The 23,715-nt window shown below is 53.1% G+C and overlaps 3 protein-coding genes across 3 annotated transcripts; 2 read left to right on the top strand and 1 right to left on the bottom strand.

The window, feature by feature from the left end:
- Positions 1-194: 194 nt before the first annotated feature.
- Positions 195-2,319, top strand: LOC117640595 (39S ribosomal protein L37, mitochondrial). The gene is made up of 8 exons (XM_034377188.1): positions 195-355; positions 459-671; positions 763-1,002; positions 1,085-1,204; positions 1,320-1,435; positions 1,507-1,680; positions 1,768-1,937; positions 2,017-2,319. The coding sequence occupies exons 2-8, from the start codon at positions 487-489 to the stop codon at positions 2,275-2,277; spliced, it is 1,266 nt and encodes a 421-aa protein (XP_034233079.1). The 5' UTR covers positions 195-355; positions 459-486; the 3' UTR covers positions 2,278-2,319.
- Positions 2,320-2,800: 481 nt separating this feature from the next.
- LOC117640599 (40S ribosomal protein S2) lies at positions 2,801-4,982 on the bottom strand. The gene is made up of 5 exons (XM_034377192.1): positions 4,856-4,982; positions 4,216-4,447; positions 3,852-4,133; positions 3,064-3,223; positions 2,801-2,985 (listed from the first exon to the last, which is right to left on the bottom strand). Exons 2-5 carry the CDS (start codon positions 4,441-4,443, stop codon positions 2,834-2,836), a joined length of 822 nt encoding a protein of 273 aa, XP_034233083.1. The 5' UTR covers positions 4,444-4,447; positions 4,856-4,982; the 3' UTR covers positions 2,801-2,833.
- A 30-nt stretch (positions 4,983-5,012) lies between these two features.
- LOC117640594 (amino acid transporter AVT1J-like) lies at positions 5,013-9,157 on the top strand. Its single transcript, XM_034377187.1, has 8 exons — positions 5,013-5,282; positions 5,974-6,100; positions 6,228-6,396; positions 6,476-6,664; positions 6,761-7,005; positions 7,095-7,301; positions 7,388-7,580; positions 7,662-9,157. The coding sequence occupies exons 1-8, from the start codon at positions 5,145-5,147 to the stop codon at positions 7,801-7,803; spliced, it is 1,410 nt and encodes a 469-aa protein (XP_034233078.1). The 5' UTR covers positions 5,013-5,144; the 3' UTR covers positions 7,804-9,157.
- The last annotated feature ends 14,558 nt before the right edge of the window (positions 9,158-23,715 follow it).

The following is a 23,715-nucleotide window of genomic DNA, read 5'->3' as shown; positions in this document are numbered from 1 at the left end:
TTACCTGTAAATTCTGTAGGTGCATCATCATCAGCATCACACCACATACTCTACTGTCCATGATAAAATGCCTCCGACTTGTTTTTCAGTTATAAACACACCACGGACGACTCGCAAAAGTTCGAAACAGAGCAGACGCCGCGCCGCGCCGCGCTCCCGCTCATCTGTTCCCTAGCAGACGACAACATTATTGGCAGGATGGTTTCGCCGCCCCTCCCCCCCTAACCGCAGAAGGCTTTAAATCTTGCTCGTGGTTCAAAACTTTCTTACCCGTATTTGACGAAGATTTTTTGTTTTGGCAAAGGATAAGATCCACAGGCTTGAAAATTGAATCGACCCTGAATTCTCAAATTTAGTTAGTTTGTAACCAATTCAGCGTAAAACTTTATACCAGCAACTTAACCTACGAATTCTACTTTGTATACTTTGAATCAATGTACATTTCACTTTGTTTTTAGGAAACTTGAGTACTGCCCCAGCCCAAATATGAGGCTGACACAAGTACTGGGCAAAATCAATCGATACAGAGTGTTTCAACTACGCTGGGAGCAAATCAAACGAAGGAAAGCCCCCGAAAGCAGAGAGTTGATCCATGTGAAAAAGTTGGGGCTTCCTACTGTTGACTCGTCTGAGTTTCTGCAAAAGGTTGAAGAAGAAATTGTCCCCGTCGAGTTAGTTCCACTTTTATCTATCCTCTGAAAACTTGTGATGATGTGCAATTGTGCAATTGAACAAAATTTGTTGTTTTTTTCTAATCTCCAGATTCAATGATGATGTTAAACCTGGCGAGCCTCTGTTCAAACCAGTGCAACTGGACGAGAGTCACCCTTTATACAAACCTGACCCGTGTCTCTGTATAGATGACAGTAATGTGTTGCTTGAAGGTTTGGAACAATCAAAGCTTCTCTTGAACTCCGTTCAAATTCAAGAAGGTCTCCCAGAAGAGTTGGAAGATAACATTGGGACTCGTGCCATTCCCTTCCAAGACACTAGAGTTAAGAGGTAGCATGAAATAATGTAAAAGGAATTTGAGAAATGTCCCAATTAAAACCCTAGAAGTGACAACTGTCTCAAATTGTTTTAGGCTCGTCATGTACTCAAACGTTTATGATGCAATGCAAGTAGTTCTTCCTAAAAGAAAAGACCCCGAAAGGCCTGCTTGGAACTTTGCTCGTGACTATGGTATTGATGCCAAGCGTAAATTGTAAGTTTTATTTTAATATATATTTTTTTTTTGTGTAAATATGGACTTCTTTTTCATATCAATGGATGTATTTTGTTTTGCTTGTTTATTTGTTTGTTTGTTTGTTTGATTACAGTCGGCTAACCATTACCCAAATGTTGCAATTATGTGATTTTGCGGCCGGAAATGCTTCATTAGCAGAAAGAAGTCATATTCATGATGCTTATTGCTGTGCAAATCTAGTAAAAGAAGGTATATTTTAGGGTACTGCCCTTCAGTTCTTTTAACATAATCCAGTATACTTAATTCATTGATATTTCTAGGTATTCAAGTTCAAATCAACAACCGAGCTGATGTATTAGTGTCATCCAACAGTCCGATGAGCCCTCTAACATCTTCAACAGCTGGAAACTCAGTACCCTTACCAGATTTGCATCCTCTTAATTTTGCTGTCTCAATTCCCAAACAGCATTTCTACCACAACGAAAGCATTTATCGTATGTAACATCAAGTATTGATTCTATTTCTCATTCAGAACTTCAAGAATCTTTGCATTATTTTTTTGTTTTTAATCCCCAAAACAGCTGTTGCAAAAGGTTTCACCAAGTCCCATCCACACACAGCATTCTTTCATTATGACCCATCAGAGGTGAAAAATTTGTATGAGGAACCAGTGACTGAATCCCAATTCTATTCTCGGACTCTAGTGAAGGCATTTGCAGTCGCTGCTTCCCGAGCTCAGCAGCTTTATGGTGTAAGTTAAACCTGAAGTTTATTTTTCGTTGTGCCTTACTTTGAGTTTCTTGTCATTCAATTTGTGGAATGTCTTCCAGGATAATGTGAAAAAATTGCCTGAACCCATCACCATTCAAGCTGTTCACACAGATAACAAAAGATTTCACTTTGCTGTATTACAATTGAATACATTGGATCTTGATGGAACTGCTCAAGAAAGAAATATCTTTTGGATGCTTCCACAAACAATGGATTTGTTCAGTGAATGTGCATATGTTAAGGGAAGACCAGAACTACAAGACTATAACCCAGAAGTGTTTCAACGTGTACTTTCTTTCTACTGTAATGGTCTTCCTTAGTGTTTTCCTATAGTTTATATGTAAATAAAGAATTGTTTGAAGCCGGTTGATTCTTCTTATACCTTGGACTTAACAACTTATTTTCAAGCGTACTTAATTGTAGATGAGAGATTACTGAACTGATTCCAAGCATAACACCTTATGTAGGCTTAAACCAGGAAGTCTTAGGGTAACAAATTTTTTAAGTCAACATGACACTACAGAGAAGCATATTAGCTATTGTAATAATTGACCCAAGAAAGCCGAAAAGTTAGTCACAGAACTTTCCAATCAATTCTGAAACCTATTATGCTCATTTTAAGGTGCAATAACTCAAAACACTGGGCATATAGTCAATATTAGCCATGTTTGTAACTGGGCTCCCCTTTAATGTGACTACAATCATGAGGGGAGCACTACTCAGATCATTAACTATCAAGTCAGGTTGTTAGTGTAGACTGAGGGGGCACTTGGCTTAGGATTAGAGGGGTGAAGTGTGATTGTCAACCACACAAGAAATGACATCAGAAATAAATATCCAGAGTTGTGGAGATGGAATGGAGTCCAATGAGTTTATTTAAGCATCAGGCCTCTGAGTGACAGGGCGGTGGTTCTTGCTCAAGAACTCAGCATACTGCGCATAGGGTGCCTTAGTAAGAGGCATCTCCTTCCACAAGTCGGGGGTCAGGTACGCGTAAGTCTTGGCAATGGCAGCATAGGTGGCCTTGGCTGTAAAAAAAACACAGCAAATTAGCAATTGAAACCCTTCACAACAATTTAAAGAATAACTAGTATCTGAGTACATACCAAAGTTGCCAAGAGTACCGGTGGAACCACGGGCGGAAGTGTAACAATCTTCAATACCAGCCATCTGCAGAAGCTTCTTGGGGACAGGAGCACCAACAATGCCAGTACCACGGGGAGCGGGGATCAGACGCACCTGGACTGAACCGCACTTGCCAGTAACCTGGAAAAAGAGAAAGAAAACCATTAAGGAAAATGAAAACCATTATCAAGTAAATATGAGGGCGAAAATTGCATTGACAGGGTTTCCATAATCATTACGAGGCTTTACTGACAAGGATTTTACATTTGTCAAGTAGTTACATCAAAACTTATAGAAACATTAAGCTTGTATGTCCCTAATCTAAGATCCAAATGATAGCACAGGAATCAAGTCTCAAGGGACAGCCTAGCAGACATCGAATTAGAATACTCTAGAACAGAGTACCCTAAAAGACAATCAGCAAGGCTTAATCTACCACAGGTGTAACGCTAGCACTAGTAGTTGACACAATGCCTGCTGACTCCACATGGACACAAATGAACAATAACGAAAGGTGATAAATAACTCTGCGATACAGCATTGAAGAAATTGTACGTCCCTAAACTAAGATCCAGATGACAGCACCGGAATCAACTCTCAAGGGACAGCCAAGCAGATATCAGATTAGGTTACTCCAGAACGGAGCACCCTAAAAGACCATCAACCAGGCTTACTCTACCACAGGTGTAACGCTAGCACTATCAAGGGGTAAGACAGTGCCTGCTGACTCCATGTGGATAAATGCGGACCTTAGCCACAATCGTCTCACCTTGCAAGGAACGGTGTGGGGCTTTCCGATCTTGTTACCCCAGTAGCCTCGCCTGACAGGCACAACTGACAGCTTGGCAAGGATGATGGCACCACGGATGGCGGTGGCAACTTCCTTGGAGCACTTCACTCCAAGACCGATGTGGCCGTTGGAGTCACCAATAGCGACGAAGGCCTTGAAACGGGTACGCTGACCAGCACGGGTCTGCTTCTGGACAGGCATGATCTTGAGCACCTCATCCTTCAGGGTCACGCCCATGAAGAAATCGATGATTTCACTTTCCTGAAACAGAGAGAGATAAAAATGACGCAAAATCCCACAGACCAAAATTGCGACCTGTTGCGAAACAAAAGCAATTTCAGACCTTGATGGGGAGAGAGAAGAGGTAGATCTCCTCCAAGGTGCGGATCTTGCCATCGCGGACCAGACGGCCCAGCTTGGTGACGGGCACCCACTCCTTCTCGGCCTCCTTGCCGCGTCCGCGTCCGCGGCCACGGCCTCGACCGCGAGGACCGCCACGGCCACGGTCACCACCACGAGACCCGAAACCTCCTCGGAAACCTCCACGAGCGGCAGGCGCAGCGTCCGCCATGTTTCTGCAAAGCAAAGAAAGACAAAGATGACTTACGGTGTGAGTACACGCAGGTGCCTCCCGCGGAGGGTTATGTTGCCCATGAAGAGGACATGTCACAAGGTGGCGCAAGTCGAAACTTGGGAATTTAGGATGTAATATTAATGAAAAGCTGCTATAATCAGATATATTATCCAAACAAAAGGGGATGCGTTAACACATGAGCCAAAGTTGAAAACAGAGCGGCGCGGTTAGGCCTGCAAGCACAGTGGTTTAGACTTATCGACAATGCGAGTAAATCGTGACATAGAACCAGGAAAAGAAAACGTAATCGAGAAACAGGAAGCTGGAGCCCATGAGGCGTAGGACATTAGGTCCAAAATCTCACAATTATTCCAAAATATTACAAAAATACGGAGGAGACGCTACTCACACGTGTGTCTTCGGAACGCACCGGAAGAGACGAGAGACACAACTGAAGACAGTTGACGGTCGTGCCCCCACCCCACCTCACATCCGCTACCGCTGCGCTCTCTGGGGAGCGACACGGGAACTAAATCTGCAAATAGTGCTTCCGAGCTGGCCACACAGGGAAATCCACATTCACATTCAATCACGGAAGGAAGGACTTCTGCCTCAAGGGGTGTGAGGTGTGGGTGTCCGTGTTTAGGGTTGTGAAGGATGTCATTGTTTTAGTTTTCGTTTAGTTAGTCATCGTCAAAATGTCAGGCAAAGGGAAGGGCTTTGGCAGCAGCGCGAGGTACCAGTCCACAGGCTCCAGGGACCCTATTTGGACCCGCGTCTCAGGGGACCCCGGAAACGAGGGCTCAGCAGACGGCTCTAGGTCCACTGACGAGAAGGTTAGTGGTGTGTTTTGATTCTTTGTTTTTTGATCTTTCTCAAAGCCACATTTTACTTTTGAATAATATTGAACTATACAGTTTGCTCGATCAGGATTCTAATGAAAGGTTCCCTTTATTCATCCGTCGATTGCACCTGGGCTGTCATCCTTGTATTAGTGTTGTGGTGATTTGCTTTGTCAAGAATGGCATACATTAATTTATTTGCAACAAGTGTCAGAATCGGTAGTGTGTCGCCGTTTTCTTTCAGCAGCACATCTAATCGCTCCCTTTGTTTCTTTAGACAGTCAAGTGTCTTTCAGGTTATTGGCATGGCAGGTATGGCTGATAAGGGAAGGGGTCTTGTTATGTAACAGCAACAGCAGCAGCTCTTGAGGCAGTGTCAAATTTACTTGCTCTTCAGATGCCCTGACAAAGTTTCCAACTCCAATCGGACCAATTTCAGTGGTTTCATTCAGATACTTTGAATTGTTTTGTTTTCAAATTTTCATATATTAAAAAAAAAAAGAAACTTCCCCTGAATTTTTGAAGTTGATAGTCTTATTGACACCTCTTCAATTATTAATTTTTCCCATTTTTTTCTGTCAACCTTTTCTTTAAATTTCTGAGGATAGTTTAATTGATTATGTTTCACCCAGGACCCAGGGTATTTTTCCCTGTCTAAAACACATTTTTTAAAAATTTGTTCCAGATTCAGCTTCAATGCAGTTCATCCAGCACTGGAAAAGGACTCAATGTCACTTCTGCTGCTATCTTCATTGCTGGGGAGATGGCCGGCAGTGGTGTGCTAGCCCTGCCACGGGCATTGGTTGAAGCAGGTCAGTCTTAACAGTTTTCACGTTGTTATCTGTTTTCTCCTAGTCATTGTTTGCTGTTGAAAAAAAGTTGCGGGACGAAGATGTGATCACCTATCTTATCAGAGTTCATGTTTCTTTTCCACTGCAGGATGGATTGGAATCGTTTTGCTGGTAGTGTTTTGCTTTAATGCTGCCTATGGAGGATCCCGTCTTGGAGCATGTTGGGCCATTGTTGAGGAAAGATACCCAGAGTATAGAGAGCGTGTTCGGAACCCCTATGCTACAATTGCATTCCGTGCTGTTGGAAGATGGGGCAGGTAATGAAAAGGTTGATTTTACTTCCCATTTTAGTTTGAATTTGAAATTTATTCATAGAACTGATTTTTTTTGCAACAGCTACCTTGTATCAGGCTGCATTCAATTTACATTATTTGGGGCTGGAACTGTGTACCTCCAGCTTGCTTCTCAAATTTTCCAAGACTTGATGAGTGATGTTTTACCTCAAGTTGGAATTTGTGTCTGGTTTATATTCATTGCCATTCTCCTTACTGTACCAATGTGGCTTGGATCTCCCAAAGATTTTTGGTAAGGCAGTAACTAATTCAAAACTTTCTGGAAATTAGCAATTTTTTGTCCGTAGCTTGGCTATGATTTAAATCTTTGAAATTCTCTTGTTTTTAGGGTTGTTGGAATTGGAGCCCTTCTTACTACAGCTTTTGCGTGCGTATTCATCTTTGCCCAAATGGTCATGGATGGTTTGAACAATACAGAGCCTGTTCCATTTAAAACTCATGGCTTCAGTAACTTTTTCCTATCATTTGGTACCATACTCTTTGCATTTGGAGGAGCATCAACTTTCCCTACCATTCAAAATGACATGGCTGAAAAACATCAGTTTTCAAAAAGCATATTAATTGGATTTGCAAGTAAGTTCCCTCAAAGGTGCTTGTAAACTAATGGTGACAAAATTCAATTATAAATGTAAATGTTCGTATCATGCTCTTCTTTCTTTCAGCAATCATGGCTCTTTATTTCCCTGTGGCCGTCGGAGGCTACTTTGTATACGGTGAATTGGTGGATCCTAATATTATTCTGTCCCTTGGACACAGCAGCTTAGTCAGCATGGCAAATGTGTTGATGGCCATCCATTTGGTGTTGGCTTTCCTCATTGTCATCAATCCGGTGTGCCAAGAGTTGGAGGAAATCTTTCAAGTTCCACACGGTAAATTTACACATCTCTTCCTGCTTAGAAAAAAAGAGTGCTTAATTTATGGTTTGCTAATGGATTACATGGTGTTGTATTTTTAGAGTTTTGTTTGAAACGCTGTGGGCTAAGGACTATTATGATGTGCATCATGGTCTTTGTCGGTGAAACTGTGCCCAAATTTGGAAAAATCTTGTCTTTGGTTGGGGGATCAACCATAACACTGTTGACTTTTGTCTTCCCACCACTGTTTTACATGGTATTATGTGACCAGAAAAGAGTTGACTGGCCTGAAAGGTAAGATATGAGTTTAAACCAAAATGATAATTTTTGAGCAGAGCTTATCGGAGTTGACTGCTAATCAACCTGTTTTTGCAGACTCATTCCGGTGCACATGCGAGTCTACATGTGGGAGCTGATATTGATTGGTCTTGTTGGTGGAACAGCTTCAACATACAATGCAATTTTGGACATCTTTTCTGCAGAATCGATGGCTAAACCCTGCTACTGGCCATGGTAACAGAAAAATTTGAAGCCAGTTTAGGAAATTTGTACATGACAGAGAAAACTACTATTTTATTATTATTATTAATTTTATTACTAAGTGTATGTGATTTTTCTAGATTCAAAATCATTCGCATTTACTACCCCAAGAACAGGTTATCTGTTCAAATATATAGATTTGACCACTAATTTGTAAGACTTCAATTGTTTATTTTAAAATCTAGGTTGTGTCAAATTATTTTTTCTACGTCAAATTTGATACTGATGTACAGTATGCAGACTTGCAGGATGATGACATGATAACCCATATCTATTATTGTGGATATGATTGGTTTGATTTTTCTGACCATTCCAGGGACCTGATTAGCTGCAATGCAGTTACCAGTAGATGCTTTTCTCTATTTTTCATTCCTTAACAAAGGTGTGTTAGATACAATGCAATTGTGAACTGTGTGTACCTTTTTTCTATAACCTAATGTAAAGTCAAATTAAGGGCAGCTTGTGAGGAATTTGTCTGTGCAGCTGACAAACGGACAATATCCAATTTCAAAATTACTTCTCTTTGAGGACTTTATTAATTTTTGCTCTTATTAGTGTGATATATGTAATCTGAATAGAACTTGGAACTCCGACTGTTCTCAGATAATTTAATTAATTAAATTGATTGAAGCATCAGAAACTGAGTTTCATCTTTAGTTCACTGAATTCCGTGCTATTGTGTTGTAATTCTGTCTTGAATGACTTGTCTGTGATTTTTTTTCTTTTCTTAAACATGTGCCTGTAACACATATTTCTGTGAAAACTGTTTTTCTTGTTAAACATTGCTCATGTGATTGAATGTTTTAACATTGTTTTGTGATGTTAGATTTTTAAATTCTAAATCAAATCGTGTAAAATTTGTCGTTTCAAATTTATATTTTTAAACTTTGCATTTTAATGATTGTCTATTTGATTTAGCTGACCAAGGTTTTTCTTTGTTTCACCGTGGTTTTATTTTTTAAGATGTTATGGATGTTATATTCAGGATCTGCAGGATTTTCTGCAAGAACAATGTGTGGGTTTCCTTTGTAAGTGAAATATTTTAACATACAGTACATCATATTTTACGAAGACATTGTGTGCCATTATATTTATTTTGTTATGTAGTCAACTACTTTTTCTCTAGTTAAGGGATATCATTGAACCAAAATATGCCTGTGACGGTGCTTGGATTCATTGTGATCATCGCAATTGGACTGTAGACATCCAATCTCATTCCCATGCAAACCAGTGGATTTATGTACTTTCCACTTGATTTGCACTTTCACAAGTTTTATCATTTTTTCTTTCACGAATGAAAAACAAATAAACTAATTGACAAGCAAAAAGTGGATATGATTCCTTTTCTCTTAACTCCGTCTCATTCTTCCTGGGTATTTGCAAGCAGTCATCCACTCTCTGGCACCTGAAAGTTAGTGCAAAAACGGTGAGGACATTCATGCCTGTGGTTAATTTTGGCCTTGGTTGTGGAGGACGACGGAGGGGAGGGGGAGGGAGCGTCGGGGAATGAAGGCGACGAAAGTAAAGTGGCTGCCTCCGTCTTTATCTTGGCCCTAATGAGCCCCATTTCTAAAAGTGACACTGTTTCTCGCGACGGTACGGTATGAGACGGGGCAGGTCACTTCACACCGGGGTTGGAAAAGAAGTAGGGGGTGGGGGCGCCGGAGGGAGGCCGATGCTGAAGCAGAGATTCCGCGGAAAAGTGTCAGGGGAAGGGAAAGAAATCCGGGGAGAAGGAGCGAGAGGGTCGGGTACACTCTCCTGCAGTGATGTCGCATTACCCATTCGTCTCAAAGGACCAAACGAATCGTTTAGAGAGAGCGGCGCCGGCCTGCCGGCAAGAGGTGGAGGGGAAGTCCTAAAAAAAAGGGATCTCGATTTTTTTTCCTTGCATCAGAAAATAAAACTGTCTGGTGCACCTGCGCTGACCGCCAGCGCGGTCCTCGACTCGTCAGGTCCAGCCGCTAAAGCCCGCAGGACTTGGATCCGCAGGCCGCAAGACCAGACCTCACGCCTTCCGCCCGACGGGATCACACGTCGAAACTGGCGCAGCATGGCGCAGTGCAGACTGCAGACCAAACCGCCCCCGCTGCCTGTGCTGCCTGCTGGCTGCTGGCTTCGATTCCCGGCGGCGGCACATCGCTTCATCTCGCTGGCCGGGGGGTGTGGGAGAAGGGGAGGGGGAGGCCCGCGCCGTCGGCCGCACGCCGCACAAGCTGTCGAACGGGTGGCCTACCCTCAACTTGGCAGGCGGCCTGGCGTCGCTGCAGACCGATTCCGAGAGTCGTTTTCGTCGCTCTGTCTCTCCGGCACCTACACGGGACGCCCCGCGAGTGCGAGAGAGGGAGAGCGGCGAAAACAACTCTCGGAATCAGTCTGCTGTGTTGTGCCTGTGCCGCCTCGCTCCGTTCGCTTCGCTTGTCAACGTGGTGCGGTGTGTGGGTGCAACTGAAGGGCCGCAGTGCGGCGGGGCGGGGTGCGGCGCAGTCTGTTTGAAGAAGCCCGAACAGGAGAAGGATGGGAGCAAGTTGGAGTTGGTATTAGCAGAGCGGCCGCACTCCCGACTCCGGCCCCCTCACCTGACAGCCCGAGCAGCCCCAGCAGCCCCAGCAGTCCCAGCTAGCCTCGAGCGAGGAAACGCTTGGGACTCGGCTGTGTGCGCGTGTGTGCGTCCCGCCGCGCGGCACGGCCGGGCATGGCCGGGCATGGTGCCGGTGCGCTAGGGTCTGGGGTCGGGCTGGAGGGTTGAAGGTGTGGGGTGCCGGGTGGAGGGTGTACGGTGGAGGGTGGAGGGTCTAGGTTGGAGGGTCTAGGGTGGAGGAGAATGCCTGCACACCGCGGTGTACCAATGACGTAGGCCGGGGGCCGGGTCCGATGGGGCATGGCAGCATCAGACTGATTCCGAGAGTCGTTTTCGTCGCTCTGTCTCTCTCGCACTCATGGGCCGTCCCGGCAGCGAGAGAGGCAGATCGACCAAAGCTACCCTCGGAATCAGTCTGCAGCAGCACAGCGTCCTCCTGGGCCGTGGTCTCCAACCGTGTTATCGGCTCTGCAGGCTGATGCCGGGGAGTCGTTCCGACGCGCTGTCTCTGTCGCACTCATGGGGCGTCCGCTAGCGGTGCGAGAGAGACAGAGCGATCAAAGCCGACATCAACTGCCTGGCAGGCAGGCAGCCCAACCGGCCCGGGTAGCAGGAAGCCGAGCAAAGAACCGTCATAGAAAAAAAAAGAACTTATTTTTGGCCGTCTTTCTTGATGCAAATCACCGTGATTATGCAGTGCAGTGTACTGGCCGGTTCGTAGTGCAACGCCCCATGCGCCGGCACGCCTCTCCGGCTGATATGATTCGCAGTGGCGGAACAAGCGCGGCGGGAGGAGGGGGGGGGGACTTCGGCCGAATGGTGATGCTGATCATTCCGCACGCACGCCGGACAGCCGTGCACTGCCAGCATTCTGAACATCGCTTTCGTCGCTCTGTCTCTCTCGCACCTACACGGGACGCCCTGGAGTGCGAGAGAGACAGAGCGACGAAAGCGACTCAGTCTGCCGGTGGCTCGGCGGCAGTGGTGGCAGCGGCGCTGTCAGGGCGGGGCCAGCTAGACGGGCCAGTCGCGCCTCGCTCCGTCTCTGTCGCGCTCGCGGGGCGTGCCGTAAGGGTGCGAGAGAGACAGAGCGACGCAACGAGCCTTCGGAATCGCAGGCGGCAGCCGGAACGACGAGACGATATGATTCCGTGTGACGGGTCGCGTCGCCCCGCCTGGCCCAGGCCTAGTATTCAGGCGAGAGAGCCCCCCCGCCCCCCTCCCCTCCCCCTCCCCCCGGCGGGGCCCAACCCCTACAGTGGGGCGGCCGACCGAAGCTAGCCGCGGCGGCCTGGCGGCCCGGAGCCGAGAGGTGACACGCTAAATCCTGGTTTTCAATTAAGCCTTCGGCCCTGTGTGGATATATTTCTCCTGGCGGGTCATTCATTTCGGGTTTACTAACGGGCGAGTCCGAGCGGCGCAGCGGCGTAGCGCGGCGGCCATATGACTTGTGTGGCGAGGCGGGGCGTGGCGGGGCGTAGCGGGGCGGGGCGGGGCGGGGCGGGGCTGGCGGGGCGGGGGGGCGGGGCGGGGCGGGGCGGGGCGGGGGGGGGAGGCGGGGCAGGGCGCGGCACGGCGGGGCAGCGCGGCGCTTCCGCGAGCTTAGTGTCCGGGAAATAAATGGCCTTGGAAATTACCCGATGACGCGGAGGCAGACGAGACGAGCTCGGTGGAGAGAGGGACTAGAAAAACGGCGGGGCACCTGCAAGCTCGATGGGGGCGGCGCGGGGGCGGCGCGGGGGCGGGCGGTGCGCGTGAGTGGATGATGTGGAGGCGGCGCGCCGCGGCGGTGGCGGTGCGGAGGTGGCCGGCGGCATCGGCCAGTGCGGAAGAAAATCCGCCGAAGATTATGGAAGAACTAAATGGGCCGGCAAGAGGATAATGCCACCCTGGAACAGCGCGGGGGAGGGGGGAGGGGGACAGGGCTCTGCGAGAAGGACCGGGATTTGGAGGGGATAGCCGTCTAACGGATCGCGCAGGATCGTGCTGGAGCGCTCGTGATGGGACGGGGCGTGGCGGGGCGGGGCGGGGCGGGGCGGGGCGGGGCGTGCTGATGGTCAGGCACCGAGTGAAGAATGAGGCGTGATGAAGAGTGATGAAGGGCTCCGCAGTTAAATGTTTCCGTCATTTTTGAGAGGGAAGAGGCCAGCTGGCGAGGGAAAATGAACCGTTTCACCAGCGGTTTTTTCTTCCTCATTTCTTTTTCCTGCTTCATTTTGGTCTTTCGGGAATCTGGTTTGCATGGGCGAAGGAGACGCCGGGTTGTCGAGGATGTCCTGAGGTTGAAGGTGAGTCAAGCAGGCACTGCCTTGGACACTGCGGACTGCTAGCGGGCAGCGTTTCGTCCGCTTTCCCTGTCGCATCTGAGCGGGAGGCGCCGTGAGTGCGAGAGAGACATTAAGAATTCTGATTTGCGGAATCGGCCGATGTGTGAGGTCGAGCTAGCGCGACAAGCGTGGCGTTGTGGGTGGAGTCTCTTCTCGAGTGACGCGGGGCGGGGCGGGGCGGGGCGGGGCGGGGCGGGGCGGGGCGGGGCGGGGCAGCGCGAGGCCAGGGAGCAGCGAGCGCGCCCGCCGAGTCGGGCATAGGCAACACGCTGGACGCGGCAGCCGCAGCCACAGTGGGCCAGAAGACCGGCGCTGGCGGCCAAAGCTATAGACGCGTTTTGAGCTCCAGAGTCGCTAAATGGGACTGGAACCGAATGTGTGACCCCACCAATGGATTCCTCGTTCGGAGAGCAATCCATTAGTGGGGTCACACGCTCGGTTCGAGTCCCATTTAGCGACCGGGATTTTGACCGCCTCTTCTGGCCGCCTCTGGGTCTTCTCGATCTATGCCTGGCCAGAGGAGATCAAACTTTCTTTGCGCGTCGTTTGGAGATCGCACTTTTTCATTAGGACCCATCGTTCTGGCCCTATTAGGAACGTATTGCTTTCAGGCTACTCGTTAGTTTCACCATCGTGGGCGCTTCCTCGTTCGATTGAAAACTGCCAATGGAAAAGTCCGCCTCGAAAAGAATGCTATCGAAGGCCGGGGAACACCGATGACGATTCCTCAGGAAGGTTATTTCAAAAAATAATAAAATTCCGCGGCGCCAGATGAAGACGAACCCGCTCCTCATAATTTGATGGCCGATGCCTGAGTGACTGCGTGTCTGGCGGGGCGGGGCGGGAGGGGGTGAGAGGGGCCCCATTTGGGGCATTGCTCTTTGGCCGGCGTCGGATTTGGGAGGAATGGCACGGGTAAGGGGGAGGGGGGGGGGCACGCCGCGCGAGTCAGCTAAGTATGTAAAGGCGGGCTCTTTTCAGCTCGAGATCACAACTTTGGCAGGGAAAATACCGCACCGCGCGCCGGGCTTGGCCCTCGGCTTGGCCCTCGGCTTGGCCTGGCCGGGCCTGGCGGGGCCTCGCGGGGTCCGGGGGTTCGGCCGGTCTGGCGGTATCGGGCTGCGAAGAGTGGTTCGCTGGGGTGAGAATGATGCCGGAGTTGGGTCCGGGGCTCCGCGCCTCGGGGCCTTCCTGGAATGGGTGTCGGTCCGGCCCGCCTCGCCCGCGAGTGCGAGAGAGACAGAGCGACGCAGCACTGTCCTGCCATCAGCGTGCTGCTTACCGCGCTCACCAAATTTGTTTCGACCGAGACGCCGCCGTGTCCGCGCGGCGCGCAAGGTCGAGAAAGGGGGAAAAGGAAAAAAGAAAATGAGGGATGGACGCAATTAAAAAGAGAGAAAAGACGTCTCTCTTTTCGCAGTGCAGCCGGCGTCGGCGGCTCTTTGCGCCGACGCCTTCGCCCTCCGCCCCCGCATTTGGATTTGAGATGCCGTGGCGGGGCGGGGCGGGGCGGGGCGGGGCGGGGCGGATGGTCCCGGGTAAATGTCTTAGTTCACTCTAGTTCACTCTCAGTGGTGATGGACTGAGCCAGAGGCTAGGAGGGCGGGGACATAAAAAGCGAGACGATAGAGGGGCGGGAGGAGAATGAGAGAGACAAGAAGAAGAAGGAGGAGAAGAAGGAGGAGAAAGGGGATGAAGAATAGAAGGTCCGCGCGGTGCGGCGGGGAATGGGGTACTTTGTGAAGCGCTGCTGCCAAGCACTGCAGGCCAACACTATCAGGCCGAGACGAGAGGAGGCAGGCAGGCAGGCAGGCAGGCTGGCAGGCAGGCAGGCAGGCAGGCAGGCAGGCAGGCAGGCAGGCAGGCAGGCAGGCAGGCAGGCAGGCAGGCAGGCAGGCAGGCAGGCAGGCAGGCAGGCAGGCAGGCAGGCAGGCAGGCAGGCAGGCAGGCAGGCAGGCAGGCAGGCAGGCAGGCAGGCAGGCAGCAGGCAGGCAGGCAGGCAGGCAGGCAGGCAGGCAGGCAGGGCAGGCAGGCAGGCAGGCAGGCAGCAGGCAGCAGGCAGGCAGGCAGGCAGGCAGGCAGGCAGGCAGGCAGGCAGGCAGGCAGGCAGGCAGGCAGGCAGGCAAAGCTGGCAGGCAGGCAGAGCAGGCAGGCAGGCAGGCAGGCAGGGCAGGCAGGCTGGCAGGCAGGCAAGCAGGCAGGCAGGCAGGCTGGCAGGCAGGCAGGCAGGCAGGCAGGCAGGCAGGCAGGCAGGCAGGCAGGCAGGCAGGCAGGCAGGCAGACACGCAGGCAGGCAAGCAGGCGGGCAGGCAGGCAAACAAGAATAGGCTACGAGATGAAAGCGAGGGCCCTCCCAACGACAGGTTGAGTCAACTTTATCCACGTAATCAGCGAGGGACAATCACAGAGCCACTTAAAACGAGGGGGGGGGGAGGGGAAGGGGGGATGCGACCCGCGCCCTTTGTATCAATCGCATTATAATGACTTTGAAATTTGGAACTAATTACGGAACCGGTAATTTGTCTGGCTGGGCGCCAAGCCGCGCCGAGCTACACAGTGGGTGCCCGTGGTGCCCCCTCCTGCCACGCCTCCTTGGGGTGTCCCGGCCGCGGGGCCCCGCGACGCCCCGCGGGGAAGCGTTCATTTCGGAATGGTTCGGCAGCATGCCCCTTTGACGAAGCGGGAGGGAAGGTTCCGGGAAGCAGGCAAAGCAGGCAAACCAGCCCGCGGCTGGGATGAGGGATTCTATCCATCGGGATCCGCCAGCATTATTTTATTCCCAGAAGTTGTCAAGTTTGTTTGGGAAAGTTTCTACAGTCGGGTCAGTGGCGGTGGTCCTGCCGGCGGGGCGGTGCGCCGGCGCGGCCCGGTCTGTTTGCAGGTCATGCACAGTGTCGCCGACTGCGGCGCGTCGGCGTCGTCCTCCCCCGCCAAACAAGCATCGCAACGAAACCCTCCTTCAACTAAAAAAGCAACACTTTTAAAAGAAATCTTAAAAAAATCTTGTAAAAAAAAATGTTTATAAAAAAAAATTAAAAAAATAGTCTCCAGTTTTTTGAAAAAATTACGAAACCTCCAATGTTTTGGCGGGCGGGGCGGGGGGGCGGGGCGGGGCGGGGCGGGGCGGGGCGGGGCGGGGTGGGCCAGGCTCCCTGTCCCAGCGCCGCAAGCGCCGCCAGCCCGGTCTTGCCTCGGACGGAGTGAGTGTGCGTTAAATAATGCAGGCGTGCGGGTGTAACGCGTGCACTCCGGGCTGTTGCGGGCATATGGAGTTTTCCCCCTTCAGGTCCTCGTCTCGGCGTCTCGGCGTCTCGGCCTCGGAAGCCCGCCAGCAGCCTGCCAGAAGGCTGATTCCGACCACTGCTTCGTCGCTCTGTCTCTGTCACACCTCTCGGGACCACCCCACGAGTGCGAGAGAGGCAGAGCGACGAAAGCACTGTTCGGAATCAGTCTGCTGTTGCTACCGCCAGCAGCCAGACCAGTAGACTGATTCCGAGAGTCGTTTTCGTTGCTCTGTCTCGCTCGCACTCATGGGGGGTCCCGTGTAGGTGCGAGAGAGACAGAGCGACGAAAACGACCCTCGGAGTCAGTCTGCTGAGCCTTACCATGGGCTGTGACTGTTGATTCTCGCCCGAGTGGGACTCCCTCCTCCAGTGTCCCCGCAGCGCGGGCGGCCGAAGGGAAGGCTTGCCGACGCAACACTAGGGCTGCCAGGGCCACCGGGGCAGCCGGCCGCTGCGAACAACAGGTACACCACCGGGCCGCACGGCTCGGCCAGCTCGGCTCGGCCAGCTCGGCGCTCCACCGGTGTGGCTTCGCCGACCGTCATTTCGTCGGCCGCGCCTTCTCCTTTGTTTCGTCTCCAACTTCCCCTCACCGCCTTCTCATTTTTCGGCATTTGCTGGCCCACTTTTGATGACGCCCGCCGACGCCACGCCACGCCACACCGCGCGGCCAAGACACAGCAACAGAACGACCCCCTCCCTTTCCTGTTGCGCAGTAAACCTGTTGGACGACCGACCCAAAATGGCGACGCCCGTCAGTCCTATCAACCCCTCCCCTCCCTCCTCCCCCCTCCCCCTCGTGGTCCATCCGTCCTCGACCCATACAGTATAACCAACCCCTCGGGAAAAACGGACGCGACGCGTCCGCTCCGAGTGTGTTTGTCGGCCGGCCGCATATATGCATGTCTCTCTCTCTCTCTCCCTCTCCCTCTCTCTCTCTCTCTCTCTCTCTCTCTCTCTCTCTCTCTCTCTCTCTCTCTCTCTCTCTCCACGAGTGTGAGTGAGCGTGTGTGCGCATACCACTACTACCACGGCGACGCGAGCGTGTGTCTGCGAGAGCATGCTCCGAGTGAGAGAGACAGAGCGAGCGCGCGCGCGTTCGCATATAAAAATAAAAAGAGAGCGGGCGCGGAAAAGGCATCGGAGTGGATCGAAAGAAACAAAAGCGCGGGAAAAGGGGGCAGAAACAACAACAACAACAACAACAACAACAACAACAACAACAAAAAGGCTTGCGGAGTGGCGGAGTAAGGCTGCTGGCCGTCGGACTAGTCTAGTCGCTTTGTCTGTTCGGAGAAGTGGATGTCTTCTGACGATGCTTTAATTCCTTTTTTTTTCTATTTTTATTTTTGGGTGAAGAGGAGAGTCACCCAGCAAATCAGCGAGTTCTCCCACCACCACACCACACTGGCATGGCAGCTGCGAGCGCTCTGTCTCTCTCGCACTCTTGCGGGACGCCCCGTGGGTGCGAGAGAGACAGAGAGAGGCGTGGCTGGCGCGGTGGTGATGGCGAAATGCGCGATCCCCTTCGTCGTAAACAACGAGTCTTTCGGAATCCGTTGCCACCCGCCCGACCACCCCCCACCCCCTTGCCTTTTATCTCCTACACCACAAACTACCCCAGCATCGCGCGGCATTCACGCGCGCCTTGGTTGCCTTGGTCCAGGCAGGGGTCTCTCTCTCTCTCTCTCTCTCTCTCTCTCTCTCTCTCTCTCTCTCTCAGCGCCTGACCAGTCGAGGGTAGGCAGTCCCGGCAGAACGGCGGGTTCGACGGGCAGGCCTACCCTCCAGGCGGCCTGCAGACCGATTCCAAGGATTCCGTGAGTCGTTTTCGTCGCTCTGTCTCCCTCGCACTCATGGGGCGTGCCGTCTCGGTGCGAGAGAGACAGAGCGACTAATGATTACTTTCGGAATCAGTCCACAGAGGGGGCTGCCGGCGCTGCCGCATCCTCGCTTCGCCTCTCTCCGCTTCCGGGAGAGCTCCATTCCGTCTCGAACGGCCGCAAGGCCGAAAACTGGACGCCGGTGTCGACGTCGTGAGTTGTGCAGTGTACCCCCGGAATGCAGCCATCCAGGCCATCCAGCACGGCGCCCGAATTCGGGTCGAAGAAGGCCTCGGAGTGGTGGCACTATTGTGGCCGCCCGGAGCGCCCGGCCTCCAGGAGGGCCTCCAGAACGGCGGGCAAGGGCAGCAGGACATAAACTGGCCCTTCGCGCCACTTCCCCCTCCCCTCGCGGACGCAACCTGATGACGTCACGCCTCCAGCCCTTTGGTTACCCCGCCGATTTCCTAAAACAAGAGGACGCCGCCACGGCCGCCACGGCCGCCACGCGCCCGACGGTCATAAGTCCCAAGGTCGCCGGCAGCCAAGGCCACCAGCCGCCTCATTCACAAGGACCCTCTCTTTGCTGTGTCTCTCTCGCGCCTCTACGGTGTGCCCCGAGAGTGCGAGAGAGACAGCGCGACGAACGGGACGAATCTTCCAGCAGGCCCACGCCGCCAGCAGGCTGAGCGTCGCTCTGTCTCTTTCGCACTCACGGAGCGTCTCGTAATGGTGTGAGAGAGAAAGCGACAGTGCCGCCTGCGACCGCCAGAGTGCGCCCCGGTCGCGTCATTTGGTCCCCCCTCTCGCGCGGAATGCAAAAACCAGAAACACTGCCTAACCTGGCGGGGCCGTTGCCGAGCCGCGTCGCCGTGTCTCTCTCGCACTCATGGGGCGCCCCGTGCAGGTGCGAGAGAGACAGAGCGACGAAAGCGACTCTGAGTCTGGTGCGGGGATCGCGGGGGGTGGCCCTCTTGCCCTCATGCCGCCGCGTCCCCTCCGCGGGTCCCTACACCCAGCCTTAGCCTCAGCCTCGCCCGGAGCCTCGACCGGGGCGGGGCGGGGCGGCCGGAGCGGGCCGGACTGCCCCGGGCGTGGTCGGGGGACATAAAGTAGCCATTACCACAGGGAGACGCACAAACAGTGCACACACGCACACGCGCACACACACACAGTCGCTTTTCTTTTCCTGTCTTTTCTCTCCTCTTCTTTCCTTTTCTTCCTCTTTGCTTCCCGCATTTTCTCTTTTCATTTCTGGTCCTCTATTTTCGTTTTCCTATCTTGAATTTCGCCGCTTCCCGTATCAGTGCAGACTGAGGTGCTTCGCCGCTGTGACTCTCTCGCATCTTTAGGAGACGCCAGAGACAGAGTGACAAGAAATCAGTCTGCTGTGCTCCCACTGTCGGCGTCGGATCGGACGGATGCGTTGCACCCTGCCCATTATCGGCATAACTATCGTCCATTTGTGTGGGACCGCTCTAAGCGTGCTGCCACTGTGTCAAACACCTCCACTTCACTCGCTTCGCCTGCTTCGCTTCTTGTTGGTCCTCCCCCCCCCTCCCCCTCCCCTCGCGGAGTCAGAACAAAGTCACGGCCGCCGCCTTTCCTTACAAATGGCAGTGCTTTCTGCCTCGCAACTCGACGGGTCATTCCCGCCCAAGTGCAGCCGTTCACAAAACTTCCCCTGCTTCTCTCTCTCTCTCTCTCTCTCTCTCTCTCTCTCTCTCTCTCCCTCCCTCCCTCCCTCTCTCTGAATGGTCCAGGCCTCGATCTTCAACTCGATCGTAGCAAATCGACATCACTTTACGGGAGGAATGGATTCGACAAGACAAGACAAAAAAAAACCTGTCAACACATGGCATACGGTTAGATGGGACGTCGTAAAGTTATTGTATTATTGTACTTTAAAAGCACTAAATAGCTCCTTTTTGGCCTGAACAGTGCTTTCTCTGATCTCGCACTCAAGAGGTCTCCCAGCTCCGTGGGGTTGCGAGCGAGACAGCGCGACGATAAGCACTGTTCTTCGTCGCTCTGTCTCTCTCGCACTCATGGGACTTTCCGTATCGGTGCGAGAGAGACAGAGCGACGACAGCGACTCTCGGAATCAGCCTGCTGCTGGGCGTGAAGGTAATAGGCTCCACCATTGCCTCTCGCACCTACACCGCAAGCGCGGCTCGGCACCGAGTGGGACGTGGCGCCGTAAAGAAGGACCGTTTTCGTCGCTCCGTCTCTGTCGCACTCACGCGGCGTCCCGCGGGGGAGCGAGGGAGACGGAGCGACGACAGCGCAAAGAAGCAGGGGCCACGGGGACGGCGGGGACGGCGGGGACGGCGGGGACGGCGGCGAGGACGGAGGGCAGCCGGCCCATTCCGGAGGGGCGCCGCGTCGTCGCTCTGTCTCTCTCACTCCCTGACGGGACGCCGCGTGAGTGCGAGAGAGACAGAGCGACGAGAACGGTCCTTCGGGCGGCAGGCGCGAGAAACGTCGTGGATCGCCGTAAATCCGTGCGCCCTCCGCCGAGGCCGCCACCGCACAGTGGGCCAGACGACCGGTGGCAGCGGCTGCAATCCCGGACACGTTTTGAGCTCCAGAGTCGCCAAACGGGACTCGAGCCGAACGTGTGACCCCACCAATGGATCGCTCTCCAAACGAGGAATGGTCACACGTTGAGTTCGAGTTCCATTTAGCGACTGGGAGCTCAAAACGCGTCAAGAGCTTTGGTCGCCTGCGCCGGTCTTCTGGCCCACTGTGCGCCGCCGCGCGGAGCAAGAGGGTGCTACTCAGAATACACCTTAGGAGGAGAGAGAAATCTTCTCGGCGAGGGGAGGGGTGAGTTACGCGTAGGCACCCCGCCAAGCCGTGCGTCTGTCAGCTGCTGCTGTTGTTGTTGCTGCTGCTGCTGCTGCCGTTAACAGTAACAACAGTAACGTTTTTGTTGCTGGAAAGTGACATAGAGCCGCTCTGAAAGTTCCCTTTGGTATTGCCTAACTACCCGTAAAAGAATAGGACGCCGTCCCGAAAGATGACGCGAGGCGAAAGGAGAGAAACAACATCGGAAGGGATATGAGAAATGTACGTGATGGATGAGCGTTGGCGAGTTGATGCACGTTGGTTACATTCGCGCTTCGAGTCGCCTGCAGACGACAGTGTAGGCCAGCCCGCCACGGCGAGGTGTTCACCGCGTTGCCTACCCTAAAACTCGCAGGCGTTGGGCAAGCGGCACGGGACAAGCGCAGGGTTTCAACTAGAAGACCGGTAGAGGCGGCAAACACTCTAGGCGCGTTTTGAGCTCCAGAGTCGCTGAATGGGACTCGAACCGAGTGTGTGACCCCATCAACAGATTGCTCCGGGAACGAGGAATCCGGGGCCGCGCGCTCGGTTCGAGTCCTTTTCAGGGACTCTGAAGCTCAAAACGCGTCCGGAATTTTGGCCACTTCCACCGGTCTTTCGGCGAACTGTGTGAAGGCTGCGGCGAGGCGTTGCCGTCGGACTTGAGGGCCCGTGGCAGTGGCTTTACCTTGAAACCCCGTCGCCGTTGGGTCCTTTGGAAGCACAAAGTTTTCGTCCGGCACAGTGCTCCATCCGCTCGGTGCACCACGTTGTTAGACAGACACCCCATCCGGAGCCACTGTTAGCAGCAGGCTGATTCCGCGAGTCGTTTCGTCTCTCTCGCACTCGCGGGGCGTCCCTTAGAGGTGCGAGGGAGACAGAGCGTCGAAACCGACTCTCGGAATCAGTCTGCCGCTAACAGTGTGCCTGCCCGGTCGGCGTGGTGCGTCTCCGCTCTCGCTCCCTCCGCCGCCAAGCGTAGCATGGCTCGGCTCGGCGAGCTGAAGGTTTGGCTTCCAGGAGTTTCAGCGCTTCGGCGATAGCTTCCCAGAAGTGTTGCCAATTTCCAGCCGCCGTGTTGTGCTCGTTTTTGGAGAGTAGGGCGCGCAAGCCAGTGCAAGCGGGAGAGCGTACACAAGTTTTGGCAGCTCCGCCGAAAGAAGTCCGGGGGACAAATCAGACAGACTGTGCGCCAGCTCTCCTCGGGCCGCCGCGCCCCATCCTCGGCTGTTGGGGCCTCGGCCGCCTCGGCTTGCTTTATGTGCTCAAATATTTCGTTACGTCGATAAACAAGGAGCGTTCGTGCGCCGAACCGCCACCTCTCTCTCCACCCGCCTGGCTCCTCCAGGCCCCTCCAGGCCCCTCCAGGCCCCTCCTGGCAGCGCCGCGCGGCGCAATCCTTGCCAATGCCGGTTCTAGTCTCTGCCGATGGCGAACCTTCCGTCTGATTCGACCCGCAGCGGGCGCAGCGCGCACTCCCTCCCCCTCTCTCTCTCTCTCTCTCTCTCTCTCTCTCTCTCTCTCTCTCCGCCCTACGGGGCGCCTCATGAGTGCGACAGAGACAGAGCGAACCGGTCCGCAGCGAGCGCCCTGCCCGCCCGCCGGTCCCACGTCGTCCTTCCCCGCCGAGACGAGACGAGACGAGACGAGAGGCACCCACACATTTCAACGGTTGCACAACGATTCGACAATGCGGGGCTTTTCGTCTGCCGGGGATTCGCGGATTTCGGCGCGACTTAATGACTGCAAGAACAAGCGGAACGGAAGATGTCGCCGGAGCGGGCCGATGAGAGAGGGCGAGTCGAGTCGCAGTGGGCCGGTGGAGGCGGCCGAAACCGACCGAAACTCTAGACGCGGCGTTTTGAGCTCCAGAGTCGCTAAACAGGGCTCGAACCGAGCGTGTGACCCCACCAATGGATTCCTCGTTCGGAGAGCAATACACGCTCGGTTCGAGTACCATTCAGCGACTCTGGAGCTCAAACCGCGCGTGGAGTGTCAGCCGCCTCCACCAGTCTTCTGGCCCACTGTGCGAGCCGAGTCGAGCCGAGACAAGCGGAGCCCAGCCGTGCCAAGCCGGAGCCAGTGGCGGAGCCGAGCCCGGGCAGTCGATACAGCAAATCCAACGGGTGATGCGTTTTTGATGTCGTGTCCTTTCCCAACTCGCGACGCTCGGCGACGCCAGACCGCGACGCGCGACGCCACGCCCTCCGCGGAATAATCCGGACGCGATGCGCCGACTGCGCGATAAAGTTTTATCGCGGCGGCGGTGGCGCACAGTGGGCCAGAAGACCGACGCCGGCGGCCAAAACTCCAGACGCGTTTCGAGCTCCACAGTCGCTAAACAGGACTCGAACCGAACGTGTGACCCCACCAATGGAATCCTCGTTCGGAGAGCGATCCATTGGTGGGGTCACACGTTCGGTTCGAGCATCATTTAGCGACTCTAGAGCTCAAAACGCGTCTAGAGTTTTGGCCACCGGCGTCGGTCTGCTGGCCACTGTTGCTGAAGAGAACGGTTCTAAAAAACCGTTTACGGGACGGTAAATTTGGGTTTTTTTTTTAATTTTTTAAAAAAAAGTTATGAATTTTTTGTTCCCTAGAAAAAACGTAAGAAAAAGGTTTTTTGAATTTGGGAGCCCCCCGATGACTGTAAGGTTACCCTTAAATTTTAAGTGAAAATTTTTTTTTTTGAAAAGGAAAAAAAACCCCTTTGGAAAATGGGAAAAAAACAAAAATTTTTTTTCCCCCGAATAAAACCAAAATTAAAAGAGGGAAACTGGGGGGATTTTGTTTAAAAATTTTGCAAAATGAAAGCGGTTTGGGTTTTTGGCCCCACCTTTTTTTAAGGAAAAAGCTTCATGGTTGAGACAACGGTTTCGGGGGAAAAAGGCCCCCTTTTTTTGAATTTTTAAGAATTTGGGGAATTTCTGCCACCTAAAGCCCGTGGAAAAGGAAAAGATCGTTTTTTTTTTGGGGGAGGGCAGGGGGAGAAATTTTATTTTACCCCAGGGCCCCCCCTTTTTTAAAACGCGTTTGGTTTTGGGT

The sequence above is a fragment of the Thrips palmi genome, unplaced genomic scaffold (genome assembly GCF_012932325.1).
Source record: "Thrips palmi isolate BJ-2018 unplaced genomic scaffold, TpBJ-2018v1 HiC_scaffold_12, whole genome shotgun sequence".
NCBI lineage: Eukaryota > Metazoa > Arthropoda > Insecta > Thysanoptera > Thripidae > Thrips > Thrips palmi.
The sequence above is the reverse complement of the archived record's forward strand: the minus strand, read 5'-3'. Positions and strand labels throughout refer to the sequence as shown.

What these genes read in the sequence shown, in the direction of transcription:
- LOC117640594 (XM_034377187.1), top strand. Translation starts at nt 5,145, where the DNA reads ATGTCAGGCAAAGGGAAGGGCTTTGGCAGCAGCGCGAGGTACCAGTCC. An exon ending in ACGGGCATTGGTTGAAGCAG is followed by an intron (nt 6,101 to 6,227) that starts GTCAGTCTTAAC and finishes TTTCCACTGCAG; the next exon opens with GATGGATTGGAATCGTTTTG. An exon ending in GCTGTTGGAAGATGGGGCAG is followed by an intron (nt 6,397 to 6,475) that starts GTAATGAAAAGG and finishes TTTTTGCAACAG; the next exon opens with CTACCTTGTATCAGGCTGCA.
- LOC117640595 (XM_034377188.1), top strand. Translation starts at nt 487, where the DNA reads ATGAGGCTGACACAAGTACTGGGCAAAATCAATCGATACAGAGTGTTT. An exon ending in GAAGAAATTGTCCCCGTCGA is followed by an intron (nt 672 to 762) that starts GTTAGTTCCACT and finishes TCTAATCTCCAG; the next exon opens with ATTCAATGATGATGTTAAAC. An exon ending in CCACAACGAAAGCATTTATC is followed by an intron (nt 1,681 to 1,767) that starts GTATGTAACATC and finishes TCCCCAAAACAG; the next exon opens with CTGTTGCAAAAGGTTTCACC.
- LOC117640599 (XM_034377192.1), bottom strand. Translation starts at nt 4,443, where the DNA reads ATGGCGGACGCTGCGCCTGCCGCTCGTGGAGGTTTCCGAGGAGGTTTC. An exon ending in CCCACACCGTTCCTTGCAAG is followed by an intron (nt 3,224 to 3,851) that starts GTGAGACGATTG and finishes CTCTTTTTCCAG; the next exon opens with GTTACTGGCAAGTGCGGTTC. An exon ending in CGGTACTCTTGGCAACTTTG is followed by an intron (nt 2,986 to 3,063) that starts GTATGTACTCAG and finishes TTTTTTTTACAG; the next exon opens with CCAAGGCCACCTATGCTGCC.